Source organism: Coregonus lavaretus (genome assembly GCF_964263955.1).
Source record: "Coregonus lavaretus genome assembly, chromosome: 15".
Classification (NCBI taxonomy): domain Eukaryota; kingdom Metazoa; phylum Chordata; class Actinopteri; order Salmoniformes; family Salmonidae; genus Coregonus; species Coregonus lavaretus.
Window position 1 is genome coordinate 48,919,043 of NC_140002.1, and position 21,679 is coordinate 48,940,721.

The window sequence follows — 21,679 nt, forward strand, 5'->3', positions numbered from 1 at the left end:
CTATCTATCAGCAAATGTGAAAACAGTGGGACACACACACACACACACACACACACACACGCACGCACGCACGCACGCACGCACGCACGCACGCACACACACACACACACACACACATAGATGAGCAAAATATACAAGCTGTGCCATTCCTTGTTGTTGTAAGGCTCTATTTTAGAGATCAGACATTTGGATCTCTGGACAGCTTTTGTCTAAAAGCTAGTACTATTTGTAGAAGTCAGGCGACTTGGCCAAAGCCTGTTCTGGTGATGACCTTCCAGCCTTCTAGAACACATTCTAATCTTCTTAGAATGGAAAGATCCAATAAATTATCCAGAATACTTCAGGATGACTGTTGGTTTTGTTTAACAGTGCTCTAGTACAAGTCAGTTGGCCATAGTCTGTCTTTTCTGGTCACAACCTTCTAATCATCCTCTAAGAATTTTCTTAGAATAGAATAGAAATATCCAATAAATTATCCAGAATACTTTACGATGTCTGTTGGATGAGTTTGTCTACAATTTGTTAAAGACAGCTATAGTCTCACTGTTCTGGTCAAGACCTTAGTCATCCTCTGAGAATCTTCATAGAATAGAAAGATCCAATAAATTATCCAGAATACTTTTGTGAGTCTTTTTCTTTGCTCTTGTATTCATCTGCTGACTGTTTGTTAGTGAGAAAAGACAATCCCTTCCCTTGTATTGGATATTACTAAATCAAGTCCAAATCATATCTTGTCACAATCTATTTGTAAACTATGGGCAAATGTGTTACCATGACAAGCATGCAATTATTATTTTCTGAAATGTCTACTGAAGTTTAATTTAGTTTCTCCCCTAGATTTAATTTAGTTTCTCCCCTATCTGGGGTCATTGGGATGTCCCTACCCCCCATTTGAAGTTTAAATTTAAAATGGTTAAGGTTAGGTGATAGTTATGGTTAAGATTAGGGTAAGGTTAGGGTTAGGGTTTAGGGTAAGGAGGTCCCAAGGATTCCGGATAGCACTAACCCTACATTTACTCTACAGTTATTCAGAGATGTCAAAATTAGGTATAAAAAACAAGTGTTTGTTCATGTTTATAGCCTAGATTTTGGACAGAATTAGCCTTTCATTTCGCAAGCATTGCGTGTAGGCCCATCATGTCACCGTTTTCTGCGTTTTTAACGTGAATTCGTATGTAATAATTATAATGTAATTTACGCAATCAATCCAACTATGTTTGTGCATGCTGCAAGTTAAATAGATAGGGCCCTCCTGATATTTATCGACTGATTACGCTGATAGCGCGTTTGAGTGTTCTGCGTAATGTATAACTCTGCATGTCCCTATCCATTTGTGCCGTTTGCGCCAGTTTGCCGTCTCGACGGGACGTCATATGGAGCTGCTGGGCTCGAGGTTTGCTTTTCCAAAGGAAGCCGCAGCAGCAGAGTCCATCACGCCGCAATTAGGACCATTAGAACGCAGTGGTGATGATTCTCACACCTGGCTAGGCTATGACGCGTGCGCTCAGGACAACACCATGGGGTTTGAATAGGGCTAGTGATCACTTTTACATTTACAGGGAAAATGTTTGGTAACGACAGAAAGGCCTTTATATACTATAGGCTCTGTCATACCAGACTCCATGTCACATTTGATAACTGCATGGTGTTGTTGACGTCCTTCAAGACAAGTCTTTTAAAATTATAAACTGTAGATAATCCTGATAACAGATTAGTTGTAGGCTAAACACTGTTGACCATGATGGAATTATCTCCTTGGGATAGGACCCTGTCTAACCTTCTAGAAATATCCAAGTGCTTCACAATATATGATTTAGGCTACAGGGATTTAGCTAATATAGACTAAATCCAGTTTCAGATTAAAAGTAATAATACCAAAACCAAGACTACATAAGGATGCGTTATATGACTGCATTGGGAATTCAGACATTTCTCCCGCTCTGTCCATTGGTGTTAGATTTCTCTCTGCTAGGCGGGCCTATCCTTCTTTACCAAATTCGATGCTTGCTCAAACTCTGTTCTTCGTTAATTGGTAAATAATAGGATGACTCCCCCTTATTTGTCCCCCGCTGTCTTTCTCACAGATGGTGTCTCTCTTTTCTCCTCTGTGTTTTTCCAATAACCCTGCGGTACCAGATTTCTCACCCTCTCGCTGCGGTCCGCTGTTTGGACAACTGGAGAACTCTTCACAACAAATTGTCCCGACCCCCCAATCATTTGCCAGACAGGCTCGCACCCACTGAGGTATATCTCGCCCTCCTACCCCTGGTCATTTGGCAGGTCAACTCCTCCCACACCCCCTCCAGATCTAGAAGTCTTTATAAACCGCGGGCGTTGTGACCAGTTGGACACACACTCCTTCTATACTTCTCTGTGTAGCCGTTCCACGGGACAGAAGCGCACCAATAGTAGCTCGCCGCCGATTTAAGCCATAGCATAGCAGATATCGCTGCGTTTACCGCAAAGGGAATATCGTTATTCAGTCTAGTATTCAAGGGATACCAGCTACAGAAATGAGTACCGCATGTCTGATCGTCAAACAGACGCCCTTCGTTGTTGCTCCGCTCGGGGTAGGGATGGACACTCGTCCGCAGACAAATGACAGGTAAGCGCTCCGAAGAAGATCACAGAATATTCCAGGAATTATATATAGCGCTTTAGATGCTGATATAATGTAACAATAAATTATTTATATAATAAGCCTATATTGACTCGTAAAATGTGCTTTATTATGGCACCACCCAATTACCTTTTCAGTAATTTTCCAAAAGGAAAGTATTATTTTTGCATTGAATACTATTATTTTTAAGTGTAGACAATAATATTATCTAACTTAAGCTTGTACAGTAGGGTGAATTCATACCAGCATTCGCATTTAATTCTTCAGAGCACGTTTCCTTCCACATCCCTTAGAATGTTAATGATCTCTGTTTGATTGACACTATAACCATCCTGCACGGCCTTTCTCTCTGCAGTTATGCTTCACAATGGAGACCCTGGCTCGCGACAAAGAAGGATATGCAAAGGGAATGCCAGAGAAGCAGACAGTCATGTGTAAGTTTATATTAGCCCCAATAATAAGCTATTGTCTTTTCTGTTGTGTTGTAGTTCTATTAGGTTCGTTCAATATGGGGACACTTAGCCCACCTCAAACATAGGTCACCAGTTTTATATACAGGAAAATATGAAAGTTGATAAAAGCAGTGAAAGTCTGGCATTTAATTTCACATAGAATGTAAGATAGTGCCTGTGTATTTGTGTATCATTTTGATTGAAGCAAGAGAGGAGCTGCAGAACAGCATTTAAGGCGGTGTCCAGGGCCAGGCAGGAGACAGTCAGACAGTCCTGTAGAGGGATAGAGGGAGGGAGGGAGGGCAGTATTACCATTAGCAGCATTGTGACAGAGCAGAAGGTGTGAGTGCCTATCTGTTTTCCTGTTACTGAGCCAATCAACTGAGGCTCAGAGGGTGAGAAGGCCTGTCTGTTGCACCCTGACAGACTGACTCGCAGCAGCATATGGACCTTTACTGTTTCATACTGACTGTTTCATACTGACTGTTTTGCAGCCCAAATGGCACCCTAATTCCCTATTTAGTGCATTTACTTTGGGGTCCATAGGGCTCTGGTCAAAAGTAGTGCACTATATCGGAAATAGGGTGCCATTTGGCACGCACTCTGGCTCTATCCTGAGCTGAGCTGGCCCCACACCACACCTCACACCGACACCGAAGGCGACAACCAGAGAGTAATGCCTTCCAGATATCCTACTAGCTTGGCACTTTCCTGCTGTTCGCCTGAAAAACACTAAACTGGACACCTCAGGGAGGGTTGTCATGTTCGAGATAGAGGGAGAGAGGCTGAGAGAGTTTCCCACAGGTACTTCACACACAGCAAACACCTCTTGTGACTTCCCTGGTTTGGCACCCAACTCCAGCTGGCAGTACCTCATGTGTGGTGTGGTTGGCGTTGACGCTGGCGTTGGATTTGCTCGGACAGGTGGTCAGGTCAAGATAGGTGTTTGTGTATTTGTGTTTCTCTCTGGCAGTATGGTGAACTAATGCAGGACAGGAGGAGGTCCAGGTGGTGATTATGATAGCAGGGCATTTGGTATTTGTGTGTTGACAGGACAGTGTGGTAGATTAACGCCTAATTCTCTCTCTCTCTCTCTGTGTATTAACAGCCTTACTCCAGACCTACAGATTCCACCCCCGCAGCTCCAGGTCTCTTCCCATTCAATGAGAAATCCCAGTCTTTCCAGCACCCTGTCAGGTCAGTACCAAGTCCCAATAGGCTACACTCCTCCTACTCCAAAACAGTTTTAATCTGTCGATACAGATAATATATCTGTATTACTTAGGGCCAAATTATAATTTGAGATATATATACGTTATTAATATCTCATTCTCATCACAGCATGATTTACTTGAAAGTCAAGAATTGCATTTGAGGATTTCAAGTTAGGATTTGACCTTTTAGTGAGTGTCTGTTTTCAGTCTGAAGCTATTCCAAGGGGTTGGTGTGTTAACATGGCTTTATTTCTTCTACCACACACTTCTGTCTTAGTGTGTGTGTTTTAATTCTCAGTCTATTAGGAAAGGTATCCGTTTTGTTAACGTTTCGTTTTTCTTCCCACCACCACAGACTATTTTGGCCCAAGTCCAAGTCGTTTGACTACCTGTACAGCGACGGAGAGGCTCTGCTGAGGAACTTCCCTGTCCAGGCCACCATCAGCTTCTACGAGGAGTCAGACAGCGAGGATGACGAGGAGGACGAGGAGTGGGAAGAAGAAAAGGACAGTGAGGAAAAGGAGTACCTCAAGCTTCAGTCCCACTACACCAGCTACAACTGAAGTCTAGAGGAGTTCCAATTGGAACAGATGGAACATTAGATGGGGTGTTCCGGAACATCTCTTTTTGGTGCAACAGAAAATTATGTCTGCTGCCTTCCGCTCAGAGTCAACAGATGGGCTGTGCCACTGGTGAGACACCTGGAAGAACCAATAGAACTGGAACTGTCCTCAGAATCAGAATCCATTCTTATTCTATGAATGGAATAACCACTGTCAGTCAGAGTCATAGACTTGTCCTACAGGAGCACAGAACGATCTAACAAACCCTTTATGTCACATATTCAGTAGTACACAGCATGCCGAGCACAGAGAAGTGATTGTAATGTCTTATGTATTCTAGATTGTTTATCTTACCTCCATGAAAGCCAAGAAGCATAAGTTAAATGTGAATTGTGGAGCCTGTTTCAACTGGTATCTTGTATTGCTACTATGTTGGCATAGGCTCTGTCAAGCTAAGACTTTCTGTAGCAATACATAGTAATGGAAAGTTGTACAGTAACAGTAATGTATACAATCTTGCTCTAGTACCATCTATGAGTCTTCCTTGGGGGGCAGTGGAATGTCTGTTGGGGATTGTATAACTGCATACATTAAATCCCACATTGGGATCATTTATCACAGGGTCTGAACCTTGTTTGTGTATAAAAAATAATCTATATGCGTTTTATTTACATATCTAACTTATGATGTACAATTGTATATAGATACATACAGTATATGTTTATATATTTCCTATTTTGCAACTTTTTTGTATATTGTCGGTCGAAACACTGTCTAAACAACAGCTGTTAAAATAAAAACCTATTCTGGGAAAACCTGATTATTTTGTCTTGTTCTTTTCCTATTGATAACATGATCAGAGACTTGGAGAAAAACAATGTTTATGCTCCAAATTGCACCCTAATCCCTTTATAGTGTACTACTTTTGACCAGGGCTCACAGGGCTCTGGTCAAAAGTAGTCCACTATGGAATAGGGTACCATTTGGGGCGCACACTTGTTGTTGTGAGGGGAATCAGATTCCACTCTCTGTTTTCACCCTGCTATCTCTCCTCTCCTCCTTTGATCTGTCTATATCTGCTAGTTCTCTGCGGCTGGGAAGAGTGGAGGTTCACTACAGTCTTAGAAAAAAGGGTTCCAAAAGGGTTCTTCGGCTGCCCCCATAGGAGAACCCTTTTTGGTTCCAGGGCGAACCCTTTGTAAAACCCTTTCCACAGAGGATTCCACATGGAACCCAAAATAGTTCTACCTGGAACCAAAAATGAGTCTACCTGGAACCAAAAAGGGTTCTCCTATGGGGACAGCTGAATAACACTTTTGGAACCCTTTTTTCTAAGTGTAGTGCACTATATAGGGAATAGGGTGTAATTTGGGACACATACTCCTCAGTGTCTCAGGCAGAGGTTGAACTGATGGAAGAGCGAGGGCTTCCAGGGCTGTGGTCAGAGATTAGGATCTCTGGGGCCACAGTTCACCGGACACCTCTGCTGTTGTCAGTTTTACGACTTAAGGCCTGACCTGTCACATGGCACTCCCTAGCCTCGTCGAAAACAACGTTTCCCTAACGTCACCCCAAAGGGGTGGAAACCAGTGAAGCCTCACAACACGTCAAACCAATCAAATGCCTTGCATGGGCAGAGCTCAAAAGGTGCTCACTACACTGAAAATTAAGCTTCTTAAATAGTTATTCCTCAATTCTTAAGTGTGATGTTCTTGACATGGCATCTACGGTTCTTCAGAATTCTAAAAGGTTCTTGAAATGTATGGAATCCTGAAGATGTGTCCCTTTCATAGCACACAGAAAATTGGCCAGTCTTAACTAGTGTTAATTTTACAGTATAACATTTCTAGTGTTGATTCAGAACGTAAATTAACACTGTAAAGAGTTAAATTAACAATGTGGTGTAAAATAATCCAAGTGTTGGTGTTAATGACCGGAGTTGAACCAAAACCACGCCCATCATTATCATATTTCTCAGCATGCTCTGTTGCAGGTTGATTTTTAGAATAGTTTGTTTCAATATACAGTACCAGTCAAAGGTTTGGACACACCTACTCATTCAAGGGTTTTTCTTTATTTTTACTATTTTCATGTAGTCACCTGGAATGCATTTCAATTAACAGGTGTACCTTCTTAAAAGTTAATTTGTGGAATTTATTTCCGTCTTAGGTATACAGAAGATAGCCCTATTTGGTAAAAGACCAAGTCCATATTATGGCAAGAACAGCTCAAATAAGCAAAGAGAAACGACAGTCCATCATTACTTTAAGACATGAAGGTCAGTCAATACGGAACATTTCAAGAACTTTGAAAGTTTCTTCAAGTGCAGTCGCAAAAACCATCAAGCGCTATGATGAAAATGGCTGTCATGAGGGCAAATAAATGCTTCACAGAGTTCAAGTAACAGACACATCTCAACATCAACTGTTCAGAGGGGACTGTGTGAGTCAGGCCTTCATGGTTGAATTGCTGCAAAATAAACCACTACTAAAGGACACCAATAATAAGAAGAGACCTGCTTGGGCCAAGAAACACGAGCAATGGTCTGGAGCCAAATTTGAGATTTTTGGTTCAAACCGCTGTGTCTTTGTGTGACGCGGTGTGGGTGAACGGATGATCTCTGCATGTGTAATTCCCACCATAAAGCATGGAGGGGGAGTGTTATGGTGTGGGGGTGCTTTGCTGGTGACACTGTCTGTGGGGCGGCAGGTATCTTAGTGGTTAAGAGCGTAGTGCCAGTAACCGAAAGGTCGCTGGTTCTAATCCCCGAGCCGACTAGGTGAAAAATCTTTCGATGTGCCATTGAGCAAGGCACTTAACCCTAATTCCTCCTGTAAATCGCTCTGGATAAGAGCGTCTGCTAAATGACTAAAATGTAAATTTATTTAGAATTAAAGGCACACTTAACCAGCATGGCTACCACAGCATTCTGCAGCGATACGCCATCCCATCTGGTTTGGGCTTAGTGTCTCCAGGCTGTGTAAGGCCTATTTTACCAAGAAGGAGAATGATGGAGTGCTGCATCAGATGACCTGCCCTCCACAATCCCCTGACCTCAATCCAAATGAGATGGTTTGGGATGAGTCGGACGGCAGAGTGAAGGAAAAGCAGCCAACAAGTGCTCAGCATATGTGGGAACTCCTTCAAGACTATTGGAAAAGCATTCCAGGTGAAGCTGGTTGAGAGAATGCCAAGAGTGTGCAAAGCTGTCATCAAGGCAAAGGGTGGCTATTTGAAGAATCTCAAATCTCAACTATATTTTGACTTGTTTAACACTTTTTTGGTCACTACATGTTTCCGTATGTGTTATTTCATAGTTTTGATGTCTTCATTATTATTCTACAATGTAAAACATTTTTACAATAAAGAAAAACCCTTGAATTAGTAGGTGTGTCCAAACTTTTTACTTGTACATTGTTTTTGCATGTACATTGATTGATAAATTAATCTTATGTGCTACTCAAATATAAATAACATACATTTTTCTAAACTATTCCAATCTGTTACTTGGACATATTGCACCCGTTACTGAAATGGTTGTTCCAGTTTAGATGTTTAGGTATTCTCATATCTTAGTCTTCCCAACCCTGGCAGTCATTCTGAATGCAGGTGGCAGGTGAATAAAAATTCCAAATGTTGGATATCCCCACTCCGGCTGGAGTGGTGATGTGGCCTGTAAACTATGATTTTCAGGCCACTGTATAAAACTAGGTCCTAAAAAATAAGGCCTTATAAAATATGTATTGTATTGTCTTAAATAATTTAATTTTAATGACAACATTCACTTAGGATCTAACTTGGTGAAGGCCACAGGACTGAAAATGAGTGAGTGAAACAACCATGTCTCTGTCACTAGCAAACACAGTCATGGGTGGTACTGGCAACTCTAAAATTCACTCGAAAGGCACCCTGGGAAATATGCAAATAAGGCTTAAAACCTTACAGCAGGCCTATTCAATTCTGGTCCTGGAGGGCCGAAACATTTCTGGTTATGGATTTTTGTATGGTTCTTCAAATAACCATCCCATTTATGGTTCTTCAGAGACCCTAAAATGGTTCCCCTATGGCATCGCTCTCAAGAACCTTATTTGGTTCCAACTTGCACCTATACTTTTAAGAATGTAGATTAGTGCCGTAGGAGCAACAGTGTGTGAGGATGGCCGGGCATCCCTTTTACGGGCATGTGGGGGAGGGTTCTTGAAATGTAACATACAGTATTTAAAAATTAAATCAAGCCGCTGGAAGCCAGTGGGCCATTCTAGCTGTTTCGGCTAATACAAAATTCTACAGACCCTCAAAGGAGGTGTGAAAACAATGTGATTTGGAGGTATGGCTACGCAAGACTAGGTACTCCCTAGCACCCTACCCCTGTAGCACCCCCTAGCAACCCCGCCCGGTTCACACTCACATACACAGATTAGACACAGATGAGCACACACACATGCATTAAATTAACACACGTATGCTCACACACACACACACACACACAATTAAATATTTCAGGGATTCAGTCTTCTGTATGTGTGCGGATCTGTGCCTGGGATCATCTGTTTGACTGTGAACAGGGCAGGGGATCTGTAACTACAGTGCATTCGCAAAGTATTCAGACCCTTTGACTTTTTACACATTTTGTTACGTTACAGCCCTATTCTTAAATGGATGAAATAGTTTTTTCCCTCATCAATCTACACATAATACCCCATAATGACAAAGCAAAAACTGGTTTTTAGAAATGTTTGCAAATGTACTAAAAATAAAAAACTGAAATATCACATTTACATAAGTATTCAGACCCTTTACTCAGTACTTTGTTGAAGCACCTTTGGCAGCGATTACAGCCTCGAGTCTTCTTGCGTATGACGCTACAAGCTTGGCACACCTGTATTTGGGGAGTTTCTCCCATTCTTCTCTGCAGATCCTCTCAAGCTCTGTCAGGTTGGAAGGGGAGCATCGCTGCACAGCTATTTTCAGGTCTCTCCAGAGATGTTAGATCGGGTTCAAGTCTTAGCCAACGACTTTAGCAGACTGAAGCTGAGAGATTGTTGAGAAAGAGCAACTGTCCTGTAGAAATTGCATTTTAGTTTGGTCACGTTTATGAACGTACTAGCTATAGGCTAGCTACAAGCAGGCAGAACCCAACAGAGGGTGAGAGGGGAGATAGAGTTCAGGCCCCTTTTGCCCTGACATGTGGCAAGTCTAGAGCGTCTGTCTGTCGCACAAAGTTTCCCCTTACCAGGAGGTCAGTGCCAGTGAATGACACCAGCACAGCGGGCCTGGCCTGGCTGCCTGCGAGAGAGTCCACTCTGAGGCTTTACGACATGTTAAAGGAATGAGCATTCTGCATTCCCAAGTGTTACAACACCAAGGAGTTTACATATCCTGTATCCAATGTGAGTGAACTTAGGCTTACATGCAACCAGGCATGATAGCATTCAAAACATTGATACATTGCCTCCTGTGTGTTACTACCTAGGTGTATTGCAATTTCACAGGGCAGCAATACATACAGTGCCTTCTGAAAGTATTCAGACCCCTTGACTTTTTCCACATTGTTACGTTACAGCCTTATTCTAAAATTGATTAAATTGTATTTTTTCTTCATCAATCTACACACAATACCCCATAATGACAAAGCAAAAATAGGTTTATAGAAGAAATTCTCGCAAATGTATTACAAATAAAAAAACAGAAATATCACATTTACATAAGTACTCAGACCCTGCCTCCCAAGTGGCGCAGCAGTCTAAGGCACTGCAGTGCTTGAGGCATCACTACAGATCCGGGTTCGATCCCGGGCTGTGTGGCAGCCGGCCGCGACCGGGAGACCCATGAGGCGATGGCCCAGTGTCGTCCGGGTTAGGGGAGGGTTTAGCCGGCCGGGATGTCCTTGTCCCATCGCGCTCTAGCGACTCCTGTGGCGGGCCGGGCCCATGCACGCTGATGCGGTCGCCAGTTGTACGGTGTTTCCTCTGACACATTGATGCGGCTGGCTTCCGGGTTAAGTGAGCAGTGTGTCAAGAAGCAGTGCGGCTTGGCAGGGTGGTGTTCCGGAGGACGCATGGCTCTCGACCTTCACCTCTCCCGAGTCCGTACGAGAGTTGCAGAGATGGGACAAGACTAACTACCAATTGGATATCACGAAATTGGGGCAAAAAGGGGTACATTTACGTCATTTAGCAGACGCTGTTATCCAGAGCGACTTACAAATTAAAAAGTAAAACAAATATTCAGACCCTTTACTCAGTACTTTGTTGAAGCACCTTTGGCAGCGATTACAGCAGATGTAATCGCTGTACTTTGCTCTGTTAATCGATGTACTTTGCTCTGTTAATCTTTTCCTCGATCCTGACTAGTCTCCCAGTCCATGCCGCTGAAAAACATCCCCACAGCATGATGCTGCCACCACCATGCTTCACCGTTGGGATTGTGCCAGGTTTCCTCCAGATGTGACACTTGGCAATTAGGCCAAAGAGTTCAATCTTGGTTTCATCAGACCAGAGAATCTTGTTTCTCATGGTCTGAGAGTCATTAGGTGCCTTTTGGCAAACTCCAAGCGGGCTGTCATGTGCCTTTTACTGAGGAGTGGTTTCCGTCTGGCCCCTCTACCACAAAGGCCTGATTGGTGGAGTGCTGCAGAGATGGCTGTCCTTCTGGAAGTTTCTCCCATCTCCACAGAGGAACTATAGAGCTCTATCAGTGTGACCATCGGGTTCTTGGTTACCTCCCTGACCAAGGCCCTTCTCCCTCGATTGCTCAGTTTGGCCGGGCAGCCAGCTCTAGGAAGAGCCTGGGTGGTTCCAAACTTCTTCCATTTAAGAATGATGGAGGCCATTGTGTTCTTGGGGGCCTTCAATGTTGCAGAAATGTTTTGGTACCCTTCCCCAGATCTGTGCCTCGACACAATCCTGTCTCGGAGCTCTAAGGACAATTCCTTCGACCTCATGGCTTGATTTTTGCTCTGGCATGCACTGTCAAGTGTGGGACCTTATATAGACAGGTGTGTGCCTTTCCAAATATTATCCAATCAATTGAATTTTCCACAGGTGGACTCCAATCAAGTTGTAGAAACATCTCAAGGATGATCAATGAAAACAGGATGCACCTGAGCTCAATTTCGAGTCTCATAGCAAAGGGTTTGAATACTTATGTAAATAAGGTATTTCCGTTTTTTATGTTTAATAAATTTGCAAAAATGTCTAAAAACCTGTTTTTTATTTGTCATTATGGGGTATTGTGTGCAGATTGCTGAGGAAAATGTTTTATTTAATCCATTTTAGAATAAGGCTGTAATGTAACAAAATGTGGAGAAAGTCAAGGGGTCTGAATACTTTCCGAATGCACTATATATAATGAAGGTAGGCTAATATGACTTTTTATGAACAACATTCATTTTCATTTTCCGCATTATGCAAGACTAATTATTTTATTTACCATAATAATGTATTATTCATTAAACAATTATCATCCTGTCTCCATCTCTTTTGAAGTCTACAGATGGGCTATAAAGGCCTTTAACTAGTGCTGCGTTAAGTAAAGTTTTTACGTTCTGGGCCATTCAATTGTACTGAACGACCAGATGAAAAACGAGGAGGGGTTGTGGATTGGGGAACGCTTTCAGCATGGCCACTATCCTTTAAAAACGTCACTCGTTGCTTCAAGCAACCCCTTGCCACACCCACCAAACAGGAGCAAACGTACCTCAAAGTTTGTTGAAGAACGTACAACAATGTTTTGGGAAAACGTGTCATTCAGTGCAAACCCTTCCGCAACATAGTAAACGTTCAATCGAACTAAACGCAGCTCAGCTCTCATCACGAGTCCCACAGCTCATTGACTTATAAAAAGCCAATTGCGTGAAGACCGAACGGTTGAATTCTGGGAGGTGAAGTATTTTGGTGTAAGGTGTGGCTTGGAGCAGACTCCGGTGCTTTCCGGAAGGCTTTCATAAATACCCTGAACAAGAGTGATAGCACGGATCAACAGCAAAACATTGATTGGTTAAAAACACACAACACACATCAACCCCCCCCCTCCCCCCCCCCCCCCACACACACACACACACACAAAACTAATTAGATGGAGTTGGGGACGCGTTTATTCAACAACTCCATCACCCGAATGTCTCCGTATTCATAGAGGGTTGTCTCCGATTTTCTAGGAGTCATTTCATTGGACAAGGCCGGGGATTCCTCTTCTGCTATTGCATGAACGTTATTTCGGTCACAGTGTGGTACTGTCTCATGTGGTGGGGTACTCCCTTTTTATAAAATAATGTGCTATTCGGGATCCTTGAGACGTCCACACCCTAAACCCTAACCCTAATCTTAACCCCCACCCTTACCCTAACCCTAAAATTAACCATAATCCTTACCTAACCCTAACCTTAACCATTTTAGATTTCAAATTCAAAGGGGTGACGTCAGAGCGGGACATCCCAAGGATCCCAAATAGCAAGGAAACGGATGGATATGAAAAGCTCTTTGCTGTATCGGTAGAGTGGAAGGTAGGGTTTCTTCTTCTGTTAATTTCTAAACTAGTTGTAGACGGACACTTATGGGAGAAAGCATTTCATTGGAGTAGGCTAGAGAAAAACATATATTTTATGATCAGAGATGTGTCGTATAATGGTAGAGAGAGAGAGTGAGAGTAAAGCGACAGCCGGACAGTCAGCAATGGTCTGCCTTTCCAGAAAAAGGACTGTAACTCAACAAGGGTCTTTATAAATATTTCATTTTCTATTATTGCAGCAAGAGCAGAAGGATCCTTGGCTAAGGTCACTACAATCACACATTTTTAAATTGTTTTTTTCTTCTTCAAATGTCATTCTTTAGATTATTAAAATTATTGTTGAATATTGTATTGTCATATTTTTCCCTTTAAGTGTAATTTAAGGGCATACAATTATTCTTAGGCCTTTCTAAATGTATTCCCCCCACTCATTTTACATGGTAGCCTACTATTTGAGATTGTGGATGTGCAAACTGAGGCCGGGGTATGCTTGTAAGGGCTTGCCTTGCAAGCATCTGTGTTGTTGGTCTACAGGAGGCTGGAGAGAGTTGATGAATAGGGCTCGTTTATCGCGTGCTGCTCTGTATGGCAGATGGCCCGCGCGATCTACGGTGCGTGCTGCTTGCGCTCATATATCCCCATTTTCTACAACAGATAACATTTTAAATATTCCATCTCCACACGCGCCTTCTCGTAATTATTCAATTTTGGTAGCATCCAGGATCGGGCACTGCTTACGTTGCCTCTCGCGGGACTCCTATTCCCCATCCCCGTTGCTATGCTACCCCCCCAGCCATCCGACCCCCTCCTCATGTCGGCATATTTATAGGTGGAATATATTTACCAAGGTTGGCCTAGGCTACAACATGGTGATCCATTTATAAAAGCATATACATCCCTACTATAGAGAGCATGCTCCTCCACCATGCATTATTAAAACTCAGTGTCTTTGCCTGAAATACATGTAAGAGCCATTTTATGGTTAGGCTGCTGTATGACATCATGCCCAGCGCCCTGCTTTAAGTAGAAATACGGCTGGACCCATCATTGATTGAAGAGGAGGAGGTGGAGGGGGAGGACATTCCTAAAAAGCAACTGTTGATAATCGCAAATATCAGACAGTCAAACATTTAATCATGAGTCCTTTGCAACATTATATATGATTTCTCAATACAATATTTTATACATTTGTAAGGCATTTAATATCAAGATCATAGTAGTAGCCTATTGTTAATTTATCATAAACATTACCCTGGGAAAAAGGTTTAATTTTGGCACATATAAAACTTTGTGCTCCTCTCTCCTCTTCTCTCCTCCCCCAGGTCAGAACATCTTGGTCTGAGTAGCATGGCGGAAGGTAAGAACATAGCATGGCCTGCTTCTCTGGATCTCATATGACTGATCTGTTCATTGTAACAACTGTATTATAACCTGTATCATAAGCGTGTTAGTACTGTATTATAACTATATTAAAACACTATAGCATTATTGTATACGTGGTTGGTATATGTGTCAGTTGTTCTCTCTGTGTGCCTCCCAAATGGCACCCTATTCCCTGTATAGTGCACTACTTTTGGCCAGAGCCTCACAGGGAATAGGGTGCCATTTGGGACACAGACTCTGACCACTCCCCATTGGAAAGGGGACATTGTGTGTGTGTGTGTGTCTGTGTGTGTATTCAACAGAATGTGTGAATACATTAGAATAGATAACCAAGGTCAACCAGCCACAGGTCACCTCCATTGTGTCATGCTTCTCTTGGCGTGCTAGTCCATGTTCTCCTTGCTGTGTACAGTTGAAGTCGGAAGTTTACATACACTTAGGTTGGAGTCATTAAAACTCGTTTTTTTCAACCACTCCACAAATTTCTTGTTAACAAACTATATTTTTGGCAAGTCGGTTAGGACATCTACTTTGTGCATGACACAAGTACATTTTCCAACAATTGTTTACAGACAGATTATTTCAATTATAATTCACTGTATCACAATTCCAGTGGGTCAGAAGTTTACACTACACTAAATTGACTGTGCCTTTAAACAGCTTGGACAATTCCAGAAAATGATGTCATGGCTTTAGAAGCTTCTGATAGGCTAATTTACATCATTTGAGTCAATTGGAGGTGTACCTGTGGATGTATTTCAAGGCCTACCTTCAAACTCAGTGCCTCTTTGCTTGACATCATGGGAAAATCAAAATAAATCAGCCAAGACCTCAGAAAAAAGATTGTAGACCTCCACAAGTCTGGTTCATCCTTGTGAGAAATTTCCAAATGCCTGAAGGTACCACGTTCATCTGTACAAACAATAGTACGCAAGTATAAACACCATGGGACCACGCATCCATCTTACCCCTCAGGAAGGAGACGCGTTCTGTCTCCTAGAGATGAACGTACTTTGGTGCGAAAAGTACAAATCAATCACAGAACAACAGCAAAGGACCTTGCGAAGATGCTGGAGGAAACAGGTACAAAAGTATCTATATCCACAGTAAAACGAGTCCCATTTCGACATAACCTGAAAGGCCGCTGAGCAAGGAAGAAGCCATCGCTCCAAAACCACCATAAAAAAGCCAGACTACGGTTTGCAAATGTCCTCTGGTCTGATGAAACAAAAATAGAACTGTTTGGCCATAATGACCATCGTTATGTTTGGAGGAAAAAGGGGGTCGCTTGCAAGCCGTAGAACACCATCCCAACCGTGAAACATGGGGGTGGCAGCATCATGCTGTAGGGGTGCTTTGCTGCAGGAGGGACTGGTGCACTTCACAAAATAGATGGCATCATAAGGAAGGAAAAGTATGTGGATATATTGAAGCAACATTTCAAGACATCAGTCAGGAAGTTAAAGCTTGGTCATAAATGGGTTTTCCAAATGGACAATGACCCCAAGTATACTTCCAAAGTTGTGGCAAAATGGCTTAAGGACAACAAAGTCAAGGTATTGGAGTGGCCATTACAAAGCCCTGACCTCAATCCAATAGAACATTTGTGGGCAGAACTGAAAATCGTGTGCGAGCAAGGAGGCCTACAAACCTGACTCAGTTACACCAGCTCTGTCATGAGGAATGGGCCAAAATTTACCCAACTTATTGTGGGAAGCTTGTGGAAGGCTACCCGAAACGTTTGACCCAAGTTAAACAATTTTTTAATTTTTCAGGCAATGCTACCAAAAACTAATTGAGTGTATGTAAACTTCTGACCCACTGGGAATGTGATGAAATAAATAAAAGCTGAAATAAATCATTTTCTCTAGTATTATTCAGACATTTCACATTCTTAAAATAAAGTGGTGATCTTAACTGACCTAAGACAGGGAATTTTTACTAGGATTAAATGTCAGGAATTGTGAAAAACTGAGTTTAAATGTATTTGGCTAAGGTGTATGTAAACTTCCGACTTCAACTGTATGTGTATGTGTGTGTGTTTGTGTCATGCTATTTCATGTTCTCCTCGCTGTGAGTCAGTTGCGTTCCTAGATGGGAAGGATGCTCACTCTCTCCTATATCTCTCTGTAGCGTTCCTAGATGGGAAGGATGCTCACTCTCTCTTATATCTCTCTGTAGCGTTCCTAGATGGGAAGGATGCTCACTCTCTCCTATATCTCTCTGTAGCGTTCCTAGATGGGAAGGATGCTCACTCTCTCTTATATCTCTCTGTAGCGTTCCTAGATGGGAAGGATGCTCACTCTCTCCTATATCTCACTGTAGCGTTCCTAGATGGGAAGGATGCTCACTCTCTCCTATTTCTCTCTGTAGCGTTCCTAGATGGGAAGGATGCTCACTCTCTCCTATATCTCTCTGTAGCGTTCCTAGATGGGAAGGATGCTCACTCTCTCCTATATCTCTCTGTAGCGTTCCTAGATGGGAAGGATGCTCACTCTCTTCTCAAGCGCTTCCCCCGAGCCAACAGTTTCCTGGAAGAGTTCAGACAGGGTAACATCGAACGGGAGTGTGTGGAGGAGAGCTGCAGCTTCGAGGAGGCCAATGAAGTGTTTGAGAACAAAGAGCGAACAGTAAATTATATCACACTCCTCTTTAGATACACAGATGTATTGATTACTGGTCTGAATCATTGAGTTTTGGTTATTGAGTTCTGGTTATACATGTATGTGCCCATGTTATAACACACGTCTCTCCTCTTCTCCTCTCCCCCTTCTCTCCTCTACTCTCCTCTCCTCACTTCTCTCCTCTTCTGTCCTCTCCTCTTCTGTCCTCTCTACTCCTCTCCTCTCCTCTTCTCCTCTCTTCTCCTCCCCTCTCCTCTCCTCTTCTCTTCTCCTCTCTTCTCCTCCCCTCTCCTCGCAGGTTGACGTTTATTGTCATGAATCTTGCCCTGGAGGCAGAACTGAGTGATTTCCGCTACATTGCAAAGAAAAAAACACCCACAAATCTAGTTGTTTCAAATTATTATTATTACGTAACTGTTTCCTCAGCCTTTCTTTAGTTTACTCAACTTTTTGGTCCAACTGTTACCTGAACAAAAAAAAATTGTTTGCCCAAACTTAACTCCAATCTGAGAACTTTGGCAAAACTTCAGTCAATTTAAAATTATGTATTATTATTTGGGCATCTTAACTAAAAGATGCTGTGCAACTGGTTACACACAGTGCTTTTCACATTGAAGTTTGACACACATGATTACATTTTGCATGTTCATTTATGCTGTAATTGTTATTACTCACCTGGGACTTGAACTCACAACCCCTTCGTTCATGGCATGCCGATCTTCCTGCTACGCCACCATGTCTGTGTCAATTATCAGTTAAATCTGACTATTCCCTCATAGATTTTATTTACTTATTTAAGCAATTTTAGTTTTTTCTGTATAGTTGGTGGGGCATATTACTCTGTTTTAATGTTACTCCTTAATCACTATGATAAATAAAATAGTTTTTCTTGAGTGTACTTTTAACAAATCAAATGTTATTTGTCACATGCTTTGTAAACAACAGGTGTAGACTAACAGTGAAATGCTTACTTACAGGCTCTTCCCAGCAATGTAGAGAGAGACATAAAAAATAAAATAAAATAATAATAACACAAGGAATAAATACACAATGAGTAACGATAACTTGGCTATGGGGTATGAGGTCATTGAGGTAGATATGTACATATCATTTAGGTAGGGATAAAGTGACTAGTCAATGGGATAGATAATAAACAGTAACAGCAGCGTATGTGATGAGTCAAAAGAGACTAGTGCAAAAAGGGTCAATGTCGATATTCCGGGTAGTTATTGGTTAACTATTTTAACTAACAACCTATTGGTTCACAGCATTCCAATCTTCCTGCTACGCCATCATGTCTGTGTCAATAACTGATTTCACCTCTATAGCTCTATTCGCACGGGGACTAGTATTACTATAGAACGTCAGTTATGTAATTATTACCCCAGCATGTCAGTTCTTCCAGTGGACGATTCGTACGGGATTAGTTTGACCAAACTGCCCCTGTAATTCTTTTTTTTCCTCATTCAAAATTGATGGAAGCCTGGAGGCTCTTCTAGGAGTGAAGATATTTCAAAATGTCTAGGGATAGCCTGATATTGGCCTATTGGCCTTCAGTTCGGAGAAAGTAAAATAATAATGCATATCAATAAGAACCATGACCTGTAACCTATGCAGACATTTAATTACCTGACGTATTTGGCAATTTATCAATTCATTGGCATTTCATCTTTTAAAAGAGCATGTTCCCACGTTCTTACCCAATCTGGGTGCAGAACTTGTTCAACTCTGTAATATCCCTCAAAACACAGGGATGATGACTCACACAGGCTAAGTATTATCAGAGGACCTGGGAGTTTGCCGAAAAACTGTAGGTTTTTCAGCATGGCAGATTCGGACGGGGCTAAAATTACTGATGTGGTGATTTGTGCTTGTGCACATAATTACATTACCCTAGCTCCCCAGTAAAACTTATCCCGTCCGAGTAGGGCTTTAAGGCTATACTTTGCACTTAAAAGTACATCTCAGAGCTAAGGTATACTTTTAAGTGCAAAGTGTAGCCATACAGGTGAAATCAGTTATTGACACAGACATGGTGGTGTAGCAGGAAGATTGGAATGCTGAAAACCAAGAGGTTGTGAGTTCAAATCCCAGGTGTAGACATTTTGAATATGAATTACTGTATAAATGAACATGTGCAATGTAATCATGTACTGTATGTGAACTGTGTGAGTTGAAAACATTGTATGTTAAAAGCACTGTGTGTTTGACTAGTTCCACAGCCTTTTTTTAGGTAAGATGTCCCAAAAATAGTTTCTAGTTGAATGAAGATATGAGACACTTTGAGCAAACACATCATTTTAAGTTGACAGAATATTTGCCAAAGTTTTGTCATGTTGGAGCTAAGTTTGGGCCAACCATTTTTTAAAAGTTCAGGAAACATTTTGACCCAAAAGTTGAGTAAACCAAAAAATGTCTGTGGAACCACTTACTTAATGATATTTAGTTGAAACAATTAGTTTTTTTTTTTACAGTGTAGATGGGCCAGCTGCAAAGTCAAAATTGGCTATATTATCGTAAAAATCCATGAAAACAGAAATTCGCTTTTTGGTCTTAATAAATGCCAACCTGCCTCTCCTCTCCTCCAGATGGAATTCTGGAAGACTCGCAGTGTGTACACGGTGAGCAGCCACGAACAGAACAGGGACGGCCATTCAGAGGGTCACCTCTACATGGTGGTTCCCCTGCTGGGCGTGGCTCTCCTCCTCCTCATCGCCCTCTTCCTCATCTGGAGGTGCCAGCTGCAGAAGGCCACCCGCCGGCGGCCCGCCTACACCCAGAACCGCTACATGAACAACCGCAACACCCGCAGCCTGCCACGCATCCTGGTCCACCGGGACACGCCGTCCCACTCCGAGACCTCCTCCCACCCCAACCCACCCTTATCCAGGCCCACCGTGGTGGTGAGTGGGGTGGAGAGAATAGTAGGAGGAGGAAGTGGAGGAGGGTCGCTGGTTTACGCTGCAAGCGTTCCCCAAGAGCCCCATTCCCATCCACACCCCCCTCAGAACACTCGCTCCGCCCTGTACGTCCAGGATCCGTCTGTGTCAGTAGCGTCGCGTCTCTCCGGTGCCACACCTCCTCCTTCCTACGAGGAGGTGACAGGACAACTGGAGAGCAGCAGCGAAGAGGTGTCGGCGCCGTACAGCGACCCACCGCCCAAATACGAGGAGATCATCAAGGAGAAGTAAGCAGAGGGAGGGAGAAAGGGATGGAGGGAGGCTGGGCCGGGGGCCATACTGTCAGGTCCATCCCTCCCTCCATTGTCCCTGTCTCTGGTCTGAGGGGCTGGCAAACTGCTAGCTATCCGTGGGAAAGAATGCCCTGTGGTATCTACTATCTTGGAGCACTTGTTGTATCTATCGCTGACTACAGTACAACGTTTGCACTTGGAACGACGACGATTTGTGCTATGTCTTCTTCTTGAGTTATCTATCTTGCCAATGCCTGGGGTCTGGCGGTCTGTTTTGGTTTTGCGTTGTTGTTATGCATCAGTGTTTCTCACTGTACTCTGAATGTGGTGGTCATGGTGTACTAGTGCGTATGACTCTGCAGTGAAGCGGTATATCAATAATAACTGTAAATTGCTGCCTGGATGGATCGCTGTGCACTTGGACCACCTTTCTCTCATCACACCAGCTGTATTTAGTCACTCTGCAAAAAACAATCCTCGCGTCTACACTGCCTGCTCACCTAAACACTGAAAAAACGACACCCCCTCACTGCCCTTTCCCTGACACCCTGAGGCACACCTTTAAATGTGCCAGGCAGCCAGCCACGGCCTTATCACGGTGAGAGACTGAGGTTGTGTCCCAAATGGTGCCCTATTCCCTACATAGTGCACTCACTACTTTTGACCAGTGCCATTTGGGACGTGGGTGTGTGAGGAATCGAATATTGCCAAGTCACCTCCCTCCCCTGAGAGGAAGAGAGGACTGTGTAGATGAAGAAAGTGAGGAAGTGTCCAAGCCCTCAGTATTACTTCTCCCTCTCGAGGGTTGTGCCGTGACTCATGATAAAGGAGAGTTGATTTGCCAAATGTGCACTGCTGATTACGTGTACTACCTTCTGAACACACTGGAAATGAAAGAAAATGAAAGAATGAAGGAAAAAGTAGATTCTTTCATTTAATGAAAAGTAGTGTGGTTTATCAAACAGAAACAGTAGCCAGTGTTTGTGGACTATGGGACTATAGGACTATCTTATCATGAAGAGGATGCAGCCAGACACAGCGGATGAGTTGGGATCTTCAGTGTTTCTGCTCTTTGTCTGAACCCAACGTATAGGCCTTCTTTCTCCAGATACATCCTCTGGT

General features: G+C 42.9%; 2 protein-coding genes across 2 annotated transcripts; both read left to right on the plus strand.

The window, feature by feature from the left end:
* The first annotated feature begins 2,375 nt into the window (after positions 1-2,375).
* ripply1 (ripply transcriptional repressor 1) lies at positions 2,376-5,638 on the plus strand. Its single transcript, XM_084177775.1, has 4 exons — positions 2,376-2,605; positions 2,976-3,054; positions 4,181-4,269; positions 4,642-5,638. Exons 1-4 carry the CDS (start codon positions 2,514-2,516, stop codon positions 4,847-4,849), a joined length of 468 nt encoding a protein of 155 aa, XP_084033901.1. The 5' UTR covers positions 2,376-2,513; the 3' UTR covers positions 4,850-5,638.
* A 7,683-nt stretch (positions 5,639-13,321) lies between these two features.
* On the plus strand, positions 13,322-20,631 carry prrg3 (proline rich and Gla domain 3). Its single transcript, XM_084177937.1, has 4 exons — positions 13,322-13,352; positions 14,680-14,714; positions 17,210-17,370; positions 19,953-20,631. Exons 2-4 carry the CDS (start codon positions 14,705-14,707, stop codon positions 20,553-20,555), a joined length of 774 nt encoding a protein of 257 aa, XP_084034063.1. The 5' UTR covers positions 13,322-13,352; positions 14,680-14,704; the 3' UTR covers positions 20,556-20,631.
* Positions 20,632-21,679: the final 1,048 nt, after the last annotated feature.

Excerpts from the sequence above, each read along its gene's own strand:
- ripply1 (XM_084177775.1), top strand. The coding sequence starts at position 2,514 with ATGAGTACCGCATGTCTGATCGTCAAACAGACGCCCTTCGTTGTTGCT. Across the intron at positions 2,606-2,975 it reads CGTCCGCAGACAAATGACAG|TTATGCTTCACAATGGAGAC; the intron begins GTAAGCGCTCCG and ends TTCTCTCTGCAG. Across the intron at positions 3,055-4,180 it reads AGAGAAGCAGACAGTCATGT|CCTTACTCCAGACCTACAGA; the intron begins GTAAGTTTATAT and ends GTGTATTAACAG.
- prrg3 (XM_084177937.1), top strand. Across the intron at positions 17,371-19,952 it reads TTGAGAACAAAGAGCGAACA|ATGGAATTCTGGAAGACTCG; the intron begins GTAAATTATATC and ends CCTCTCCTCCAG.